This window comes from Lycorma delicatula, chromosome 13 (genome assembly GCF_047948215.1).
Source record: "Lycorma delicatula isolate Av1 chromosome 13, ASM4794821v1, whole genome shotgun sequence".
NCBI classification, from domain to species: domain Eukaryota; kingdom Metazoa; phylum Arthropoda; class Insecta; order Hemiptera; family Fulgoridae; genus Lycorma; species Lycorma delicatula.
Genome location: NC_134467.1, coordinates 41,668,262 through 41,683,762, shown reverse-complemented (window position 1 = coordinate 41,683,762; position 15,501 = coordinate 41,668,262). Strand labels below are relative to the sequence as shown.

Sequence of the window (15,501 nt, the reverse complement as noted above, 5' to 3'; positions counted from 1 at the left end):
TAATACGTACTGACAAAAAATATTAATTTTTAAAAGGATAATCATTAATGAGGAGTTAAAAATATTAAGCCGTTAATGTATTTTGTTTTATTGAAAAAAAAAACAGGAACTTTTGAGTAGCATCTTGTAAATTAACACGCATGATAATAATGTTTACTACGCAATAATAATAACAATAATAATATTAAAACTATTAAAATAATAATACCTATTACACTTACTTATAATAAATATTATAATTATAATTTATGATTGTAAACTAATAAAATGAAACCAGGCACGGCGATTGAACATGTTGTTATGATTATACATATTGTAATAATAATTACTAAAAGTCCATATATAAATCCAATATTTCTTGTTCATTTTTTAAATTTTTTATTTATTAATAATGATTATAATAATTACACACTTTCAATTACATTCATACACAAATGTACAAACACATACACGCACAGAATGGGGAAAAACCCCCAAAAATAAGCAATAATAATGATATACAGTACATCACTTATTAAGAAAAAAATGTAAAAATTTTTATCAGTTATTTGAAAATTTAAAAAATTTTTTTCTTTTAAATTTTATTAGTTGCGAAATGTTTCATATTTTAGAAAGAATAGAGTTTTCAAAGAAAATAGATCGTAGCAAAAATTCTGGTCCTCAATGTTGGTGAACAGAAGGGGTGAGATATTAGGCAATATATAACAACTTAGCCAGTAAGAAATAATATACAGCCAATATGAAAATTCGGTTAACATAGTAGGTGATCTACTGCTGTGGTTAGTTAATTATTTCTTAGATGGCGCCACTGAAATGCTACATTGAAAAAAGAAATAAATAAATGAAATTATAAATATAATTAACTAAACTTAATCTAGTGAGCATAGATTAAGTTAAGTTAAATTATATTTTCTTATTTCTTTACATAGCATTTCAGTGGCATCATCTAAGAAGTAAATAACTAACTACAGTGGTTGATCGCCTACAACATTAATACTGAAAATTCTATAAAATATTCTCACATTAAAAAACAAATGAAAACACCAAACACAACTAAAAAAATAAAATCATAACCAATTACTGATATATAGTCAGAAGAACTCTAAAATAGTGAAGAAGATGAAGAGTCCTACAGCACATGTGCAAACCATAAATTTCTAACACTGGTCCAGTCACTGATTTTTCTATTGTACACAGTACTGTATTTTCATATAAATTTGTTTTATGGTGAATAAAATTTGTTATATTTTTTACGTGTTATCATTTTTGATTTTAAGCGAAGTGCAATGTCGAGTGAATGAAAACACTATTTGTAATAGGTAAAAAAATCTTGTTTTACACATAATATGTATTATAACAAAGGTAAAAAAAAGCTTTTGTTTTCTTTCTAACAAGAATATCAAATGAAATGTTAAATTACTGTAACATTTCAATATCAACAATCAAATTTATAGTAAAAGAATCCTCTGTACAATAAACATAAAATTCTATTGACATCAGGGAAAAACAGAAAATTCTCAAAGCATAAAAATGCTATAATATATGGCTTTGAGACAGGCAAACGACAAAATACAACGAAGAGGGTGTTTACGGATGAAGAAAAGAAAGCAAGATCTGAACGGATGAAGAAATACTGGGCAGCTCGAAAGAGTAAAATAACACGCTTTTCTCAGAAAAGATCCAACTAAAATTGACTTAAGTGGTCCCATGTTGGCCGTAAAAGCATAATAATAAATATGGCTTTGATAGATATGAAATGAAAGAAATAATAAGTAATTTTTATTTAAGACAGAAAAAACATGAATGCCATAGGTAAAGTCATATGCAAGAACTACCGCGTGAAAATAAAAAAGAACAAAACAAAAGTAATGAAATGTAGTAGAAATAAAGTAGGTAGACCACTGAGTATAAAAACAGGACGAGAAAAGATTATGGAGACAGAAGTTTTTATTTGGGACGTGTAATTACTAAAGATGGCCAAAGCAGGAGCGACATAAAATGCCGAATAGCACAGGCAAAACGAGCTTTCAATAAGAAATATAATTTGTTTACATCAAAAATTAATTTAAACATCAGGAAAACATTTTTGAAAGCATATGTTTGGCACGTAGCTTTATATGGAAGTGAAAAATCAACGATTGCAGTACCTAAGAAGAAAAAAATTAGAAGTTTTTGAAATGCGGCACTAGGAGAATGCTGAACAGTTGGATGATAAAGTGACAAATGAAGAGAATTTGTGGCAAATTGATGAAGGATTTGGAAAATCTAGCTAAAAAAAGACACACTTACAGGCCACATCTAACGGCATCCTGGAATAGTCACTTTTATGTTGGAGGGACAGGTAGATGGGAAAAATTTTGCAGGCAGGCAATGTTTGGAATACAGAAAACAATTTGTTAGCGATGTAGGATGCATGGTATACCAAAATGAAACTACTAGCACTAGATAGGGAAGCTTGGAGAGCTACATCAAACCAGTCAAACGACTGAAGACAAAAAAAGACAGAAAATTGTTCTTACCTACAAGAATTCCTTACTGGTATTACAAAATGGAATCGGTTTTAAACAAAAAAATTTGAAAAAAAAAAAACAGCTTTTTTATAGATGACATGCAAATCTAAAGAAAACTTTTTATATGATGTTGTAAATATGAGATTTAGGTACTTACAAAAAATTTAAAATCAGAAAACTGTACAATATTTTATCTTCAATTTCAAAATCTGTCGGCAAAGTGATTAAATCGATCACACCTAATATCTAAGGATAAGGATTCATAAACAAAAGGAAATTAATATTTAAAGAATGGGCCACCACTGTTGGAAATTCAAACATACAGTATTAATTTTAAAAGGTGGTTAATGGAAAAAATACCCATTATATAATTTAATTGAAAAAATAAAAACAGAAAGTAAGAACATTTTGCATCTATAAATGTTTACGACCACAATTGGTCGTAGACTAGTGCTCCTTTCTACATATACCTGTGACCTCAAAACAATAGATTATATCAGGCTAAATTAAAATATTACATTCAATCAGCTAACAATTAATTATGATAAAATTACAGTAATTTCTTTAGGGAGGAATAACAACTATGTCTAAAGAAAATCGGGTCGGTTTTATTTCAGTCATGTAGAAAAAATAAAAAGTGATTACCAGGAAAAGATGGAGTAATGAAGAATGCAACTGATGAATTTATTTTAAGACCAGGTGGTGGTGTGGAAAATAATAATGATGACAGAAGGTAGTAAAATAATGAAACATTCACGTGAACCATTTTCATACACTAGATTGAGGTATGTCAAGCCAATGTTAATAGTAGTGCATATATTTTGTTATATTTTTTGTTTGGCTGCTACTCCAGTATGTTCACAGCTCTTCTTGTGACTCGTTATCAGTAGATTTGTAAAATAAAACAAAATGGCAGTGACAAGCAAATTTTTTTTTAATTTAAAGAAGAATAAAACAGATTGACAGATATAAAGGGAGTAATTGGCACAATATCTCCTTAAAATGGACTCAAGTATATATAATCTCTTATCTAATACTCTAAGTTTGTTATACTCATATAAATTTACTTCAGAGAGCTGCCAAAGCCCTTTATGGTGTAAGCCTAAAACTTATCAGCAATATCATTACAAATAATTTAACTTAATTAATATTATTAATAATTTAACTTAAAAACCAACTCTTACTAAAATTCTCCAAAACAACCTTCAAAAGGAAGTAAATTTTATTTATATAGTAAAGCATATTATAAACTGAAATTTACACTAATTGTTTTGTGCCAAAGTCAAAAAAATTTTGCATTACATTAAAAAAATACAGAATTCAATAAGAACATTTGCTTTTGTTTTTTATTACTTTATTTAAAACTACAATTTCAAGTTGTTTAGCGACAAAATAATCTATTATAAAACCTAAGATTTTTAATAAAATTTCACGATTTATGAAATCTGGATAAAAAAACCTTGATTCCGTTAAGGTAAAAAAAAAATCTTCCTTAATTGATCAACTCTAAATACTCCTTAGAGTATTTAGAATTGATCAATGAGAGAGAGAGAGTGTGTGGGGAGATTTAAATTATAGGTAAAAAGGGTTTACAGTACATAAGGGCAACCTACATATATACATACTAGCAAATTAAAAAGAAAAACAATTTTTTTTACTGAAGCGACTTAAAGAACAGTAAAATTCAGTTTGGTTTTTAGAGTTTTCCTTATAAAGCGCATAATAAAAATCTTTTTTTTTTTTTTATTACAAACAGCAGTTTTATAATACGATTAATTTTATTAGAATAAGTTGTTCGTACACAACTCAATTTATACTGTATATACATTATTTATAATATAAAACTTTTTTTCCTTCGACAGACAATTTCTTAATTAAATATCATACATACCATCAAGCATAATCACGTAAAAAAAGAACCAAAACAAAAATAAATTAAATAAAAAAATTTATATAATTATATACTTAACTAATGTAATAATTTAATTCTAAAATGAGACAATAATACAAGCGCGCACTGTAAAATTAAAATTTTTAAAAATAAATAAATACCCAGCAGATATATAATAAGAATAATAATAATAATTTGTTAATAATTATTTTGTTTCACTGAAAATTATAATATATTTTTTTTTATGTGTGTAATAATAATATATAAATTATAAACATTAGCAAATAAGTCCATACTTAATCCTTATTTTTATTCTTCAGTTTCAAAAAAAAATTTGTTTTTTTTCTATTTACAAAATAGCACACTTTAATTTCTTTCTTTTGCTTTTATCTTTTCCTCTACTGTTACTCATTCTATTATCTTCCATTTTTCTTGATCTTATTTCTCTCATTAGATCAAAAAATACCTGAAAAAAAAATAAAAAAAACAAAACATTATCTCACAAATAAAAGGAAAAGGGGTACAAGCACATAGTAAGAATCATTTTGATATAGTCAGATTAAACCCATACAAGGAGGTGCAAAAGTAATGGGTTTTTCAAAAAGTACACAACCCTAAGATTAAGAAGGTAGAAGTCACGCATAGGTAAATTTTATTTCTCCCTACATGTCAGTTGGCAACATTACACACAAGGTTAGCAGTTTGTAACGGTTGAAATGTTTTTCTTATGCGCTAGTGCTACACCGGTATAAATTTGTCTCTATTTTGTCAACTATGGCATTTTCCAAGGACGAATGTGTGTTTATTGTGCGTGTAAATCTTATGAAGAAAAGACAAGTTTCGGACAAAATTTCCCAATTCTTCAGTTCCTAATAAGTCAACAATAGTGCATATGATTAATAAATTTCGTGAGACTAGGAATTAACACGATTGGAAAAGCACAGGTCAACCGTCACTGTTAACAGTTCTGGAGGATGTGAAAAAACATATTTGACTTGCTCACCCAGAAAATAATTCAGAAAGTTATCTCTTCACAGGATGGGTTTTCACTAACTACAACTTTCAGGGCCGGTAAAAAACTACAATCACATGCTTATTGCATCAGTGTCGTTCAAGAACTGAAAGAAGTAGACCACAGAAAATGTTTACAGTATTGTTGCCAGTTTCGTTCTCTTGTTGATGACGATATTGAAATTTTGGATCGTGTTTATTTCAGCGACAAGAAACAGTTTTAATTTGGATGGCTACATTAACAGCCAAACCTGTCGAACATGGAATGCTAAAAATCCTCACGATTCATGAACGACTATTACTCACATGTAAAATTGGTGTTATGCGATCTCCTGGTGTCATGTAATAGAGCCTTTTTTCACCAGTTATGATGTGTTTGAGGATGTCTGGGTCATCAGTGATGTAGTAAACATTTGTTCAGCGATGATTATGCAATGCTGTTTTTACTGAAAATTTAGCAGTTTTGAAACAAATTTGGCTGCCACCCACTTCATCTTCAAAACATTAGTAAAAATTGCTTCACATGACCCATATCAAATTCTTATTTCTTCAGCAACCTCTCCAATGGCAATTCTGTGATTAGCAAGCACAAACTCTAACATTTTCATCAATGATTGATGTGCTAGGATGCCCCAGACTTCATATTAACTTTGATATCTTCTCAGACTTTCTGAAAGCATTTTTACAAGTGATAAATTCATTGCCAAAGGCCTTTAAAATTTTATCTTTGTTGCACTTAATTCCGTTTTGAACACAAAATTTCTGATTCAAAATTTGCTATACAAAAAAAATCACCCAACACAGTAAGTATATCTTGTTATTTCACTCTTCAGACAACACATTGCAGCTGGCTGAAAATTAACAAGTATATCCGCTGACATTACTATAACACACAGAAAAAAGATCAACTTAACTGACAAGATAAGTGTGCATAATTCAGAAATTCTCGTTCATTTTTTAACAGACCTTGTATTTTATTATTTATTTTAAAATTGTTTTCTATATTCATTATTTTAATGCTGACGTATAATAAGACGATCAGCAAAATTTGAATAATTCTTTTATTAATAAGTTTTCCTCATTTTTTTTTTAAATAAGTTTTTTTAATGACTTTTTATAAAAACAGTAGGGAAGTAAATTTTAATTTCTCTTAAGACAATTTTTATAAATTCTTATTTTTTTATTTAAAGATTTCTACTTGTTAGATTTTTGTAATGAAATACTGTATCTGTTTTTTATTACATTGTATCTGTTTCCAAGTATTTTTTTAATTTTATTGAAATACATTTACTTTTTTATATTTTCATACTTTTATTAAACATTAGAATGATATGACCACCCTGTAAAAAAAGTTTTTTTTTTCATTTTCTAGTTATCCAGATTTCTGATAATCCAGATGTAACCTTGCAAAGTTAAATTCAAATAAAAATGGTTTACTGTATTTCTGTTTATTATAATTTGATGGATTCATTACAGCTTCTTATCTATCTAAAATTACACATAAAAAAAAACTAACCTTATCAACATTCTCTCTTGTTTTAGCTGATGTTTCGACATAAGGTACACCCCACTGTTGAGCACGACTTTGTGCATCGGCCAATGTAACTTTTCGTTTTTCATCTAAATCACCTTTATTACCGACTAACAAAAATGGTATACTTTCATCATTTTTTACACGCAATATTTGTTCCCTGAAATGAAATTAAAATTCAACTGAAAATTAATTCATTCAAAATAAATATTTTAACACATTTATCAACATATACAATCCATCATACAAACTGATTTTAAATCATATAATTACATTAAATTTCAATTACTAATACAAAAAAAAAAATTCTAGACGGATAATTGCTATAAGAATTCTGTACTTTTCAAATGCGGTGTGCATTTAAAAGGTACAGTGGTATACTGTTATAAATTAAGCATATTACGTTTTCAGTATGGAGAAAGGAATTTGAATCTGTATACAAGCATCCACATCGTTCTCTACCATCGGTTAAAACACATTGGCTACAATTTAACATCATAGCATTATAGAAGTACGATGCTTAATGCAAAAAAGCATGTAGTTACACACACTGTTCCACCTTTATACAAGTAGAAATACATTTTTGGTATCGCTTACCATACTTTATCTAGTGGATGAGCGACGAAGTAATCTACCAATTCATACAGATGTATTTTTCTAAACTTCAACCTTATCTAGAGGCCCACCCATGTTTCCTGAAAGATGTCCCTCTTAATTTTTGATGGAGAACCTTACTCAGGTTTCAAAACTTGGAGACTGAATGGTCTGGATTCACCTGAATTGAATTAGTAGAATACTCAGTATATATTAATTTTCCCATGAAAATGATAAATCAAAATCAAATAAAATTCTTACCTGAAATCTTGTGTCGCTTGAAAACTTTCATCTTCTGTAATTGAAAACACACACAGGAAACCTTCACCGCTGCGAAAATAATTATCCCTAAAACACAAAAACATCACGCAGTTACAAACTGCAGGAAAATTTTAATTAAAAAAAGAAATAACAATAAACAATGAAATACAACATTCTTTTTTAATAAAAATAAATAAATCTGCATCACTTCACCTCCCTCAAAACAAATAATGTTTTCACTAAAACTGAGCATGTTTAATAAAATATCTTAGGTATGACATATGACTGTATGGGATGCAAGTTAAAAGGATTTACTTGCCATATAGACTAAAAAATAAATAATTTTTTAATTGACTTAAAAATGAAGTTTTCTAATATTATTATTTTATCTGTACTTAAATCAAAATATGTGCACGTAGATTTGAATAAATGTATTTACTCAGACATTCAGTAAACTCTCAGAATAATTTGGCAGATCAAAATGAATCTTTTACCGAAGTGTTTATTGAACTCAAAGATTTAATCCTAAAATATCCAGATAATCGCATTATTAGATGAGCAGTAAACTCTAATACTGTGTAATTTTAACACAGTAAAATGTGTTAAATTATACATTTTACTGTGTAATTTTTAAAATAGTAGTATTCTAGATCGTAGATTAAATCACAGTTTTTAATCAAGACATAACATATAGTTCATATAATTAAAAAAATACACAAAATCATACTCTTCCAACTGCAAACTGTTCTCATATATCAGTGATTAAATACAAAATTTTATTAACCACAAATTTATGAGGGTCATTCAAATATAAACCGGAATTTTGCCACATGGACTGAGGAACAGCAGTGAATATAGTGGGATGCTGCAGGTAATTAACTGGATATGTGTGGAGGGGAGCAACTGCCCAGCCACACCTGTAGATCATGTTTCCACATCGTAGCAGAATGTCTGAGCAGGAGATACCATCATCCATTGCATAACAAATTATAAAAGAATTCTTACAGATTCAACAAATCTGTTGAGTCCCAAAAGACAGTTTCCAGAACTTTTCCGGCTAACAAGCGTTTTTGACTTTTTTCCCAAATCCATACTGTTTTTTGTTTTCCGGGATGTAGTGAACCCACATTTCATTGCAGGTCACAATATAGTCCAAAAATGCCTCTCCTTCGTCAAAGTAACTCAGAAGCCACAAGGTCACAAATGGTTTAACAGATTTCTTACAAATGAAGATGTCAATTCCTCTGAAAATTTCTGAATAGACTCCAGGCACAGTTCAGAGAAGTGTTTGATTGGGTTAAAAAATTTTAAGTGGCTGTGATGCAGTGGAGAATGAAAATCCCAAACATCATCTGCATACCAGCGTCAATGATGGCAACATTCAGACCATTTGTCAAAAAAGTGGGCAGGATGCACTGATCAAAGTCAAAAACGCTTGTCAGCTGGAGAAGTTCTGGAAACTGTCTTTTGGGACTCAAAATGTTGTTGCTAATTGAATTCCTAGATGAAAGAATGGCAGTAAATGCGGCATACTTCTTCCAGTGATTGGATGACATCAGAGCTGCTTATCACAACAAATGATATTGGCAACTAATTCACAAGGCCTCCTTCTCCATGACAATATACAGCCGCAGACAGCAACTCAGATTTGCAATAAACTTGCTAAATTTCATTGAAATCTTAAACACTCACCGTAGAGTTCCAACTTGTCACTGTATGATTTCCATATGTTTGGTTTCCTGAAATGGGCTTTAGGAGAGGAAATATTCAAAGACAATACTGCAATCAAGCGTTATGTGCACAACTAGTTGTTGGGGCAGCTTATCTTTTTTTTTTTTTGATAGATGAATCAGGAAGCTACCTACCCAGTGGAAAAATGTATTTCTGTTGAAGAAATTATATAGAAAAGTACAGTAATTTATTTGTAATTTTATCTAATATAAAAACAGCTATGTAAACAAATTTCGGTTTGTATTTGAATGACCTCATACAAATAGTCGACTTATATATTTTTGCAGCAACCATATCTGTGTACCTGTTTACTGTGTACTATATATCTATGTATTTTTCTTTTAATTTTGTGGTATGGCAAAATTAAAAGAAAGGTTAAAGAAAAATGCTTTTAAAGAAAAAGTTAACTTGAAAAGGGCTATGTTAATTCAATTTGTATTTTGTATTTGTATTTTTTTTTTTTACACAAATTAAATTGCTGGTATTCTGTTTATGTGGAAATTCATCAGATAGTAATTTTTGAGATATATTTATCAGTAGGCTGCTTCCTCTCAAAGAAAAATAGATTTTTGTTACTTATTCATTCAGGATGCATTTTACAGTTTCAGTTTCCAGATGAAAACGAAAGCCAATATAATTATTTAAAACTTTAAACAAGGACATTTTCTCCATTTTAATGGGGCATCCCAACCCTGTAGTGACATTCCGGTCGCCAACTTTCCCCGTTCCTAGCCCTGATGGGCTTTAACAGGTGTCGTCTATTGTCCTCTGACTTTTTACATCTCATAGTAATAAGCCTGGCCTCATTGGGATGCCACCTATGTAAATGCCCGTAGACATTTAAATCAGTAATTTATTAACTCAGTCTTTGCCTTCGTTGTAGGCCCGGACATCTTGAATGTCCTACACTGTTTCCCTCTGAACTAGCTAACAGAGTTCATGAAAGTCCATCTGAACCCCATCTTAATGGGACAGTTAAGATTTACATTCCACGGGTATTTTTTATAGATTTTGGAAGGACAACAAATAGAACAAATAATAATCATAAGCTTTTCCAAGCCACAATATAATGATTGATAACAATTTTATATGTAAATTAAAAAAATCTTGCAAGGTAAGGAAAAAATAAGAACACCCTTGTTTACAGTAGCAAAAAACCTAAACAAACGTATGAAAACTATGCATACGAGTTGAGACAGCTATAAAGACACCTGACCAACACTTCTTACAATAAACGAGTTTCAATGAATACTGATGCCTGATGTATAAGATTTCGCTTCCCTTTTGACTGTATGTTAATTGATCCTTTTTTTTTTATCGCATAGTATTTTTTTATTTTATTTTTAGTAATAAACTAATCAAATTTTTTACTTCGACTTATAGGATTTCTGCTGAAGAAGGAATTATATTTCTGAATAACATAGTACAATACGGCTGGGAATTAGAATAAATTTTGAGTTGTAGAAACTTTTGAGTTATAGGTATTCAAGTTACAGGAATTTTACTGTATATAAATTTTTTCTTTGGTTTGAATATCAAATGAACTTATAAAAACAATGATTACACAAAAACTATTAGAGTTACATCTGTGCGGTTGTGACAAAAGAAAGAAAAAATTATAAATACTGGTTTGTTGCAGGTAGAAGCAGAGTAAAGGGCAATGTGATCAATTTTTTTGTAAAATTGCGTCAATCCACGAGAAAGCGCAATGTGTGTTGTGGTATCACAGATTACTGCGCAGTGAAATTTTAGAAGGGAGTACAGACGACCAGCACCTGATAGCAAGAGTATTGTTACATGGTATGCAAAGTTTAAGGAGAATGGAAGTGCAGTCGACCTTCTGTGAACAAGGCAGCCATCTGTTAATGAAGAGAAGGTAGAGGTTGTGCAACAAGCATTTTTACATAGCCCTTCCAAATACTCATCATGCATCTCATGAACTAGGGATTCCCCGGTCAACAGTGCACAAAATTTTACAAAGAAACTAAGGTTGTACGCATATAAAGTTCAGATACTGTAACATCTATAACCAGATTACGGCTGTAGATTTTGTGCCGCCTTTGTGACCAAGATTTTGCAACGGATTGATAACAACAATGAGCACCTGCAACGTGTGTTTTCCAGACGAGGCCACTTTCCATATCTCTGAGAAGTAACAGCATAATGTGAAAATATGGGGTTCAGAAAATCCATACTTTACCGGGGAAAAAATGAGATATTCCCCTTAAGTGAATGTGTGGTGCAGTTTAACGTACAATAGAATCACTGGGCCCTTCTCTTTCATTAAGCAATCAATAACAGCTAACATTTACCTGGATATGCTGCAACACCTATAAGCTATACCTCAACTAACTGACTCAACCAAGGGTGGTTTTCCAGCTGTATGGTGCACCACCACATTGAGGTTTACCAGTTTGAGATTTCTGAATGAATCATTTCCTGACAGATGGGTTGGGCACAACGGTCCCACTCTCTGGCCACCATGATCAGCAGACATAACTCCCTTAGACTTTTTCCTCTGAGGTTATGTTAAGGTCTGAGGTCTATGCAACACCTGCACCAGATCTGGACACACTGAGATGAAGAATAACTGAAGCTGTTGCTAGTGTTACCGAAGAAATGCTGACCAACACATGGTGTGAAATTGATTATCTGTTGGACAAGCAACAAAAGGTGCACATGTGAAGTTTACTGACGTGGTAAAAAAAAACTTGATAATTTTTCTTTCTTTCACAAACCATACAGCTGTTAACTGTTAATAGTTTTTTTGTAATAAATGTTTGTAATCATGGATAGACTTTATGGACACTGTATTGTCCATTCATCCATCCATTCATTTATTTATTTATTATTACAAATAATAACTACAATCTAGTTACTGTCTGTATAATCTCGTAAATTACGTTGTACTTACAAGTGAACCAAATGGCATTAAAAAAAAAATATTTTTTAAATTACATACAACTTGAAATAAAGTTTTTACGTTCATTGCAGTAATTCAATGCTAACCTGATCGCAGCATAATCTTCTTGCCCTGCTGTATCTAATATATCGATTTGAACTTCTTCTCCATCCAATACAACTTTCTTTCTGTACGAATCAGCTTTTGTGGGTTCATAATCTTCAACAAACTATTAAACACAAAATTTATTAATTATTAAAAAGAATAAAATTATTTATACATTAAACTGTATAATTAAATTTATTGATACAATTATATTAGCATACAGCATACGTTTTATAAATTAGTTTTCAAAGTAATAATAAATGATTTAATAAAATAAAAAAAAATTAATTTTTTATGCACAACTGAATGCAATACATTTACAAATCTGTTAAGGAAAAAGTTCCCTGGCCGGTGCAATGTGGAACCTCCTGGCAGATGCCAACATCCCCACCACAGCAGCAGGCCCGGTCAGCCCATCAAGAGAGCTGCTGGGCACGGACACTACCTTCCAGCCACACCTCGCCAAGCTTTAAGTGCTCTGGCTGGTGGACCCAGCACCCGCCTAACTTAAAAGTTTTGTTAGAATTAATGTTTCATAAATTTTTAAGTGTCTATTTCTTTTTTGTTTCTGTTATTTGTTGATGTAATTGTAGAATAATGTTTAGTGCGTAAAACAAATGTTGATAATTTGTAGACTGTATAGATAAAATAAAAAAGGTACTGAGTTCAATCCCCAATCCCTGGGCCGGTATTATGACATAAATAAAATAAGAATGAAACGTACTAATTTATGGAAGATTAACATATATAACTGCAATAAAAAAATTAGAAAACAATTATAATTAACTTATAATATACGAGGTGTATGATAAAAGTAATCAGACTGACTTTTTACTTACCACAAAGTTTTTATTTTTTTCAAACAATAATATTATCCCCTTCAAAGTAGTTCCTTGGGCAGCTTTATGCTGGTGGAGTCGTTGTTCCCACTCCTGGTAGTAGTGGTGGAAGGCTTCAACCGGTAAGGCTTATAACTGGTCGGTAACAGTCTTTTGAATGTTCTTCAGAGTTCCAAAATGACATCCTTTTAAGACATGTTTCAATTTCGGGAAAAGGAAAAAGTCACAAGAACTCAAATCAGGTGAATAGGGGGATTGAGGAACCGTGGGAATGCGTTTTGAGGTCAAAACTTCCCTGATGGAAATGGCCGTGTGACATGGGGCGTGTCATGATGAAGCATCCACTTGTATGCAATGTCTGGTCTCACATGAATCACTCTTTTCCCGAGCCTTACAAGGACAACTTTGTAAAACATTAGGTTGACAGTTTGTCCAGGAGGAGAAATTCTTTATGCACGACACCCCTACTGTGAAAAAAGCAAATCAGCACGGTTTTAATGTTTGATTTGCTCATTAGGCATTTTTTTTGGTCGAGGAGATGACAGAGTGTGCCACTCTTCGCTTTGTTTCAGGATCGTACTCAAATATCCAGTAATCATCACCTGTGATTACACGATTGAAGAATTCTTGGTCATTGTCAATCCTCTCAAGAAGATCAACACACACGTTTCTTCGATTGTCCTTCTGTTCTGTTGTGAGATTTTTCAGCACCAATTTTGCACAAACCTTTCGCATGTCCAAATCGTCTGTCAAAATTTGATGTACGGGGAAAGTGTTTAAATTTAACCGTTCACTTATCATTTTTATTGTTAAACGACGGTCTGATCTCACACGCTCAATGTTTTCGTCAGATTTTGAAGCTGAAGGTCTCCCTGAGCAAGATTGATCCTTCAACGTGTTCTAAGCCTTCCAAAAATGATTTGTGCCAGCGGAAAAGTTATGCTCTTGATAAGCAATGTTCCCATAGGTCTGTTTCAACTTTTCAAAGGTCAAACTCGTGGATTCCCCAAGTTTAACAAAAAACTTGATTGCACAATGTTGCTCTAAAATCCGATGCTCCGTTTTGTAACACAACAAAAACACAACTTTACTGATGGTGCTGTCAAAGATAATGTGTTGGCTGAACGGAGTTGAAACTCGTACTGAGCATGTGAAAGGGATGAACAAACCAGTCTAGCACAGACCGGTAGACACAGTGTTGCCAGATTGCTCGCAGTGTTACCAATCTCATTATTTTTCTCACATAACTTGTATACTCATGTGATTAGACTCGGCTTAATATTTTGATACATGTCCATTCAATATAATATAATTCAACAATAATATAATTGTGAACAATAGTACAATTATGAAATATTATAGAACCTTCACTGAAATTTTTTATGGATATCCCTAACTCAACTTACAGTGACAATCTTTTGTGATAAAAATGGACTGAAGATAAATTTTAGTAAAAAATTTCATAAGAGGAGGGACCAAAATTGAAGCATGTAAATTTTTAAAATTTTCATACAAGATATATTTTTTGAATTCCGATTCTAAATTCCATATTCTATTTCACTTAATAAATATGTTCTGATAATTAAAGAAAAAACAGGTAGTTTATCATATCGATTATAATTATTAAACATAAAATTTTAACTTTATATGTTCACTACTATTCATTAAAATTCCCGGGTGAGCTTAATGATACATCCTATTTATTTATAGTGTTTGCATAGAAAACATTAAAAAGTTTTGTAAATTTAATGTAAAAACATTAAATATGTTTTGTAAACATTAAAAAGTTTTTGGTGCTTAAAAGAGTTTTTGAAAGGAATTCAGGACTAGGTAAAGTTTGAATATCATTCTCATTCATCCTCTGAAGTATTATCTAAACGGTAGTTACCAGAGGCTAAACAGGAAAAAGAAAATGTTATTTAGAGGTTAGATTCCACTTTAAGGAAAAATGTTTCTGACAAGACTTATGTATCATTGTCTCTAGAATCCAAATTCGAGGTGCAAATGTGTCCCATTTAAAAAAATTAACTTCCAGAAAAATCACTTCCTTCAATTTTAGAAAAGGAGGACGGGGGAGGTCTAGGACACCTGTTTTAAATATATCTATATATATATATTTAAGTAAT

General features: G+C 31.0%; 1 protein-coding gene across 2 annotated transcripts in view; it reads right to left on the bottom strand.

The window, feature by feature from the left end:
- Positions 1–4,441: 4,441 nt before the first annotated feature.
- LOC142334159 (ras-related protein Ral-a-like) overlaps positions 4,442–15,501 on the bottom strand; it is an 87,150-nt gene continuing 76,090 nt past the window's right edge. For both annotated transcript variants that reach the window (XM_075381953.1, XM_075381954.1), the window contains exons 5-8: positions 12,539–12,660; positions 7,799–7,885; positions 6,929–7,103; positions 4,442–4,867 (exon numbers count right to left, since the gene is read on the bottom strand). In XM_075381953.1, the coding sequence (XP_075238068.1) occupies positions 4,751–4,867; positions 6,929–7,103; positions 7,799–7,885; positions 12,539–12,660 (501 nt within the window). In that variant the 3' untranslated portion in view covers positions 4,442–4,750. The remainder of the gene's footprint in view (positions 4,868–6,928; positions 7,104–7,798; positions 7,886–12,538; positions 12,661–15,501) is intronic.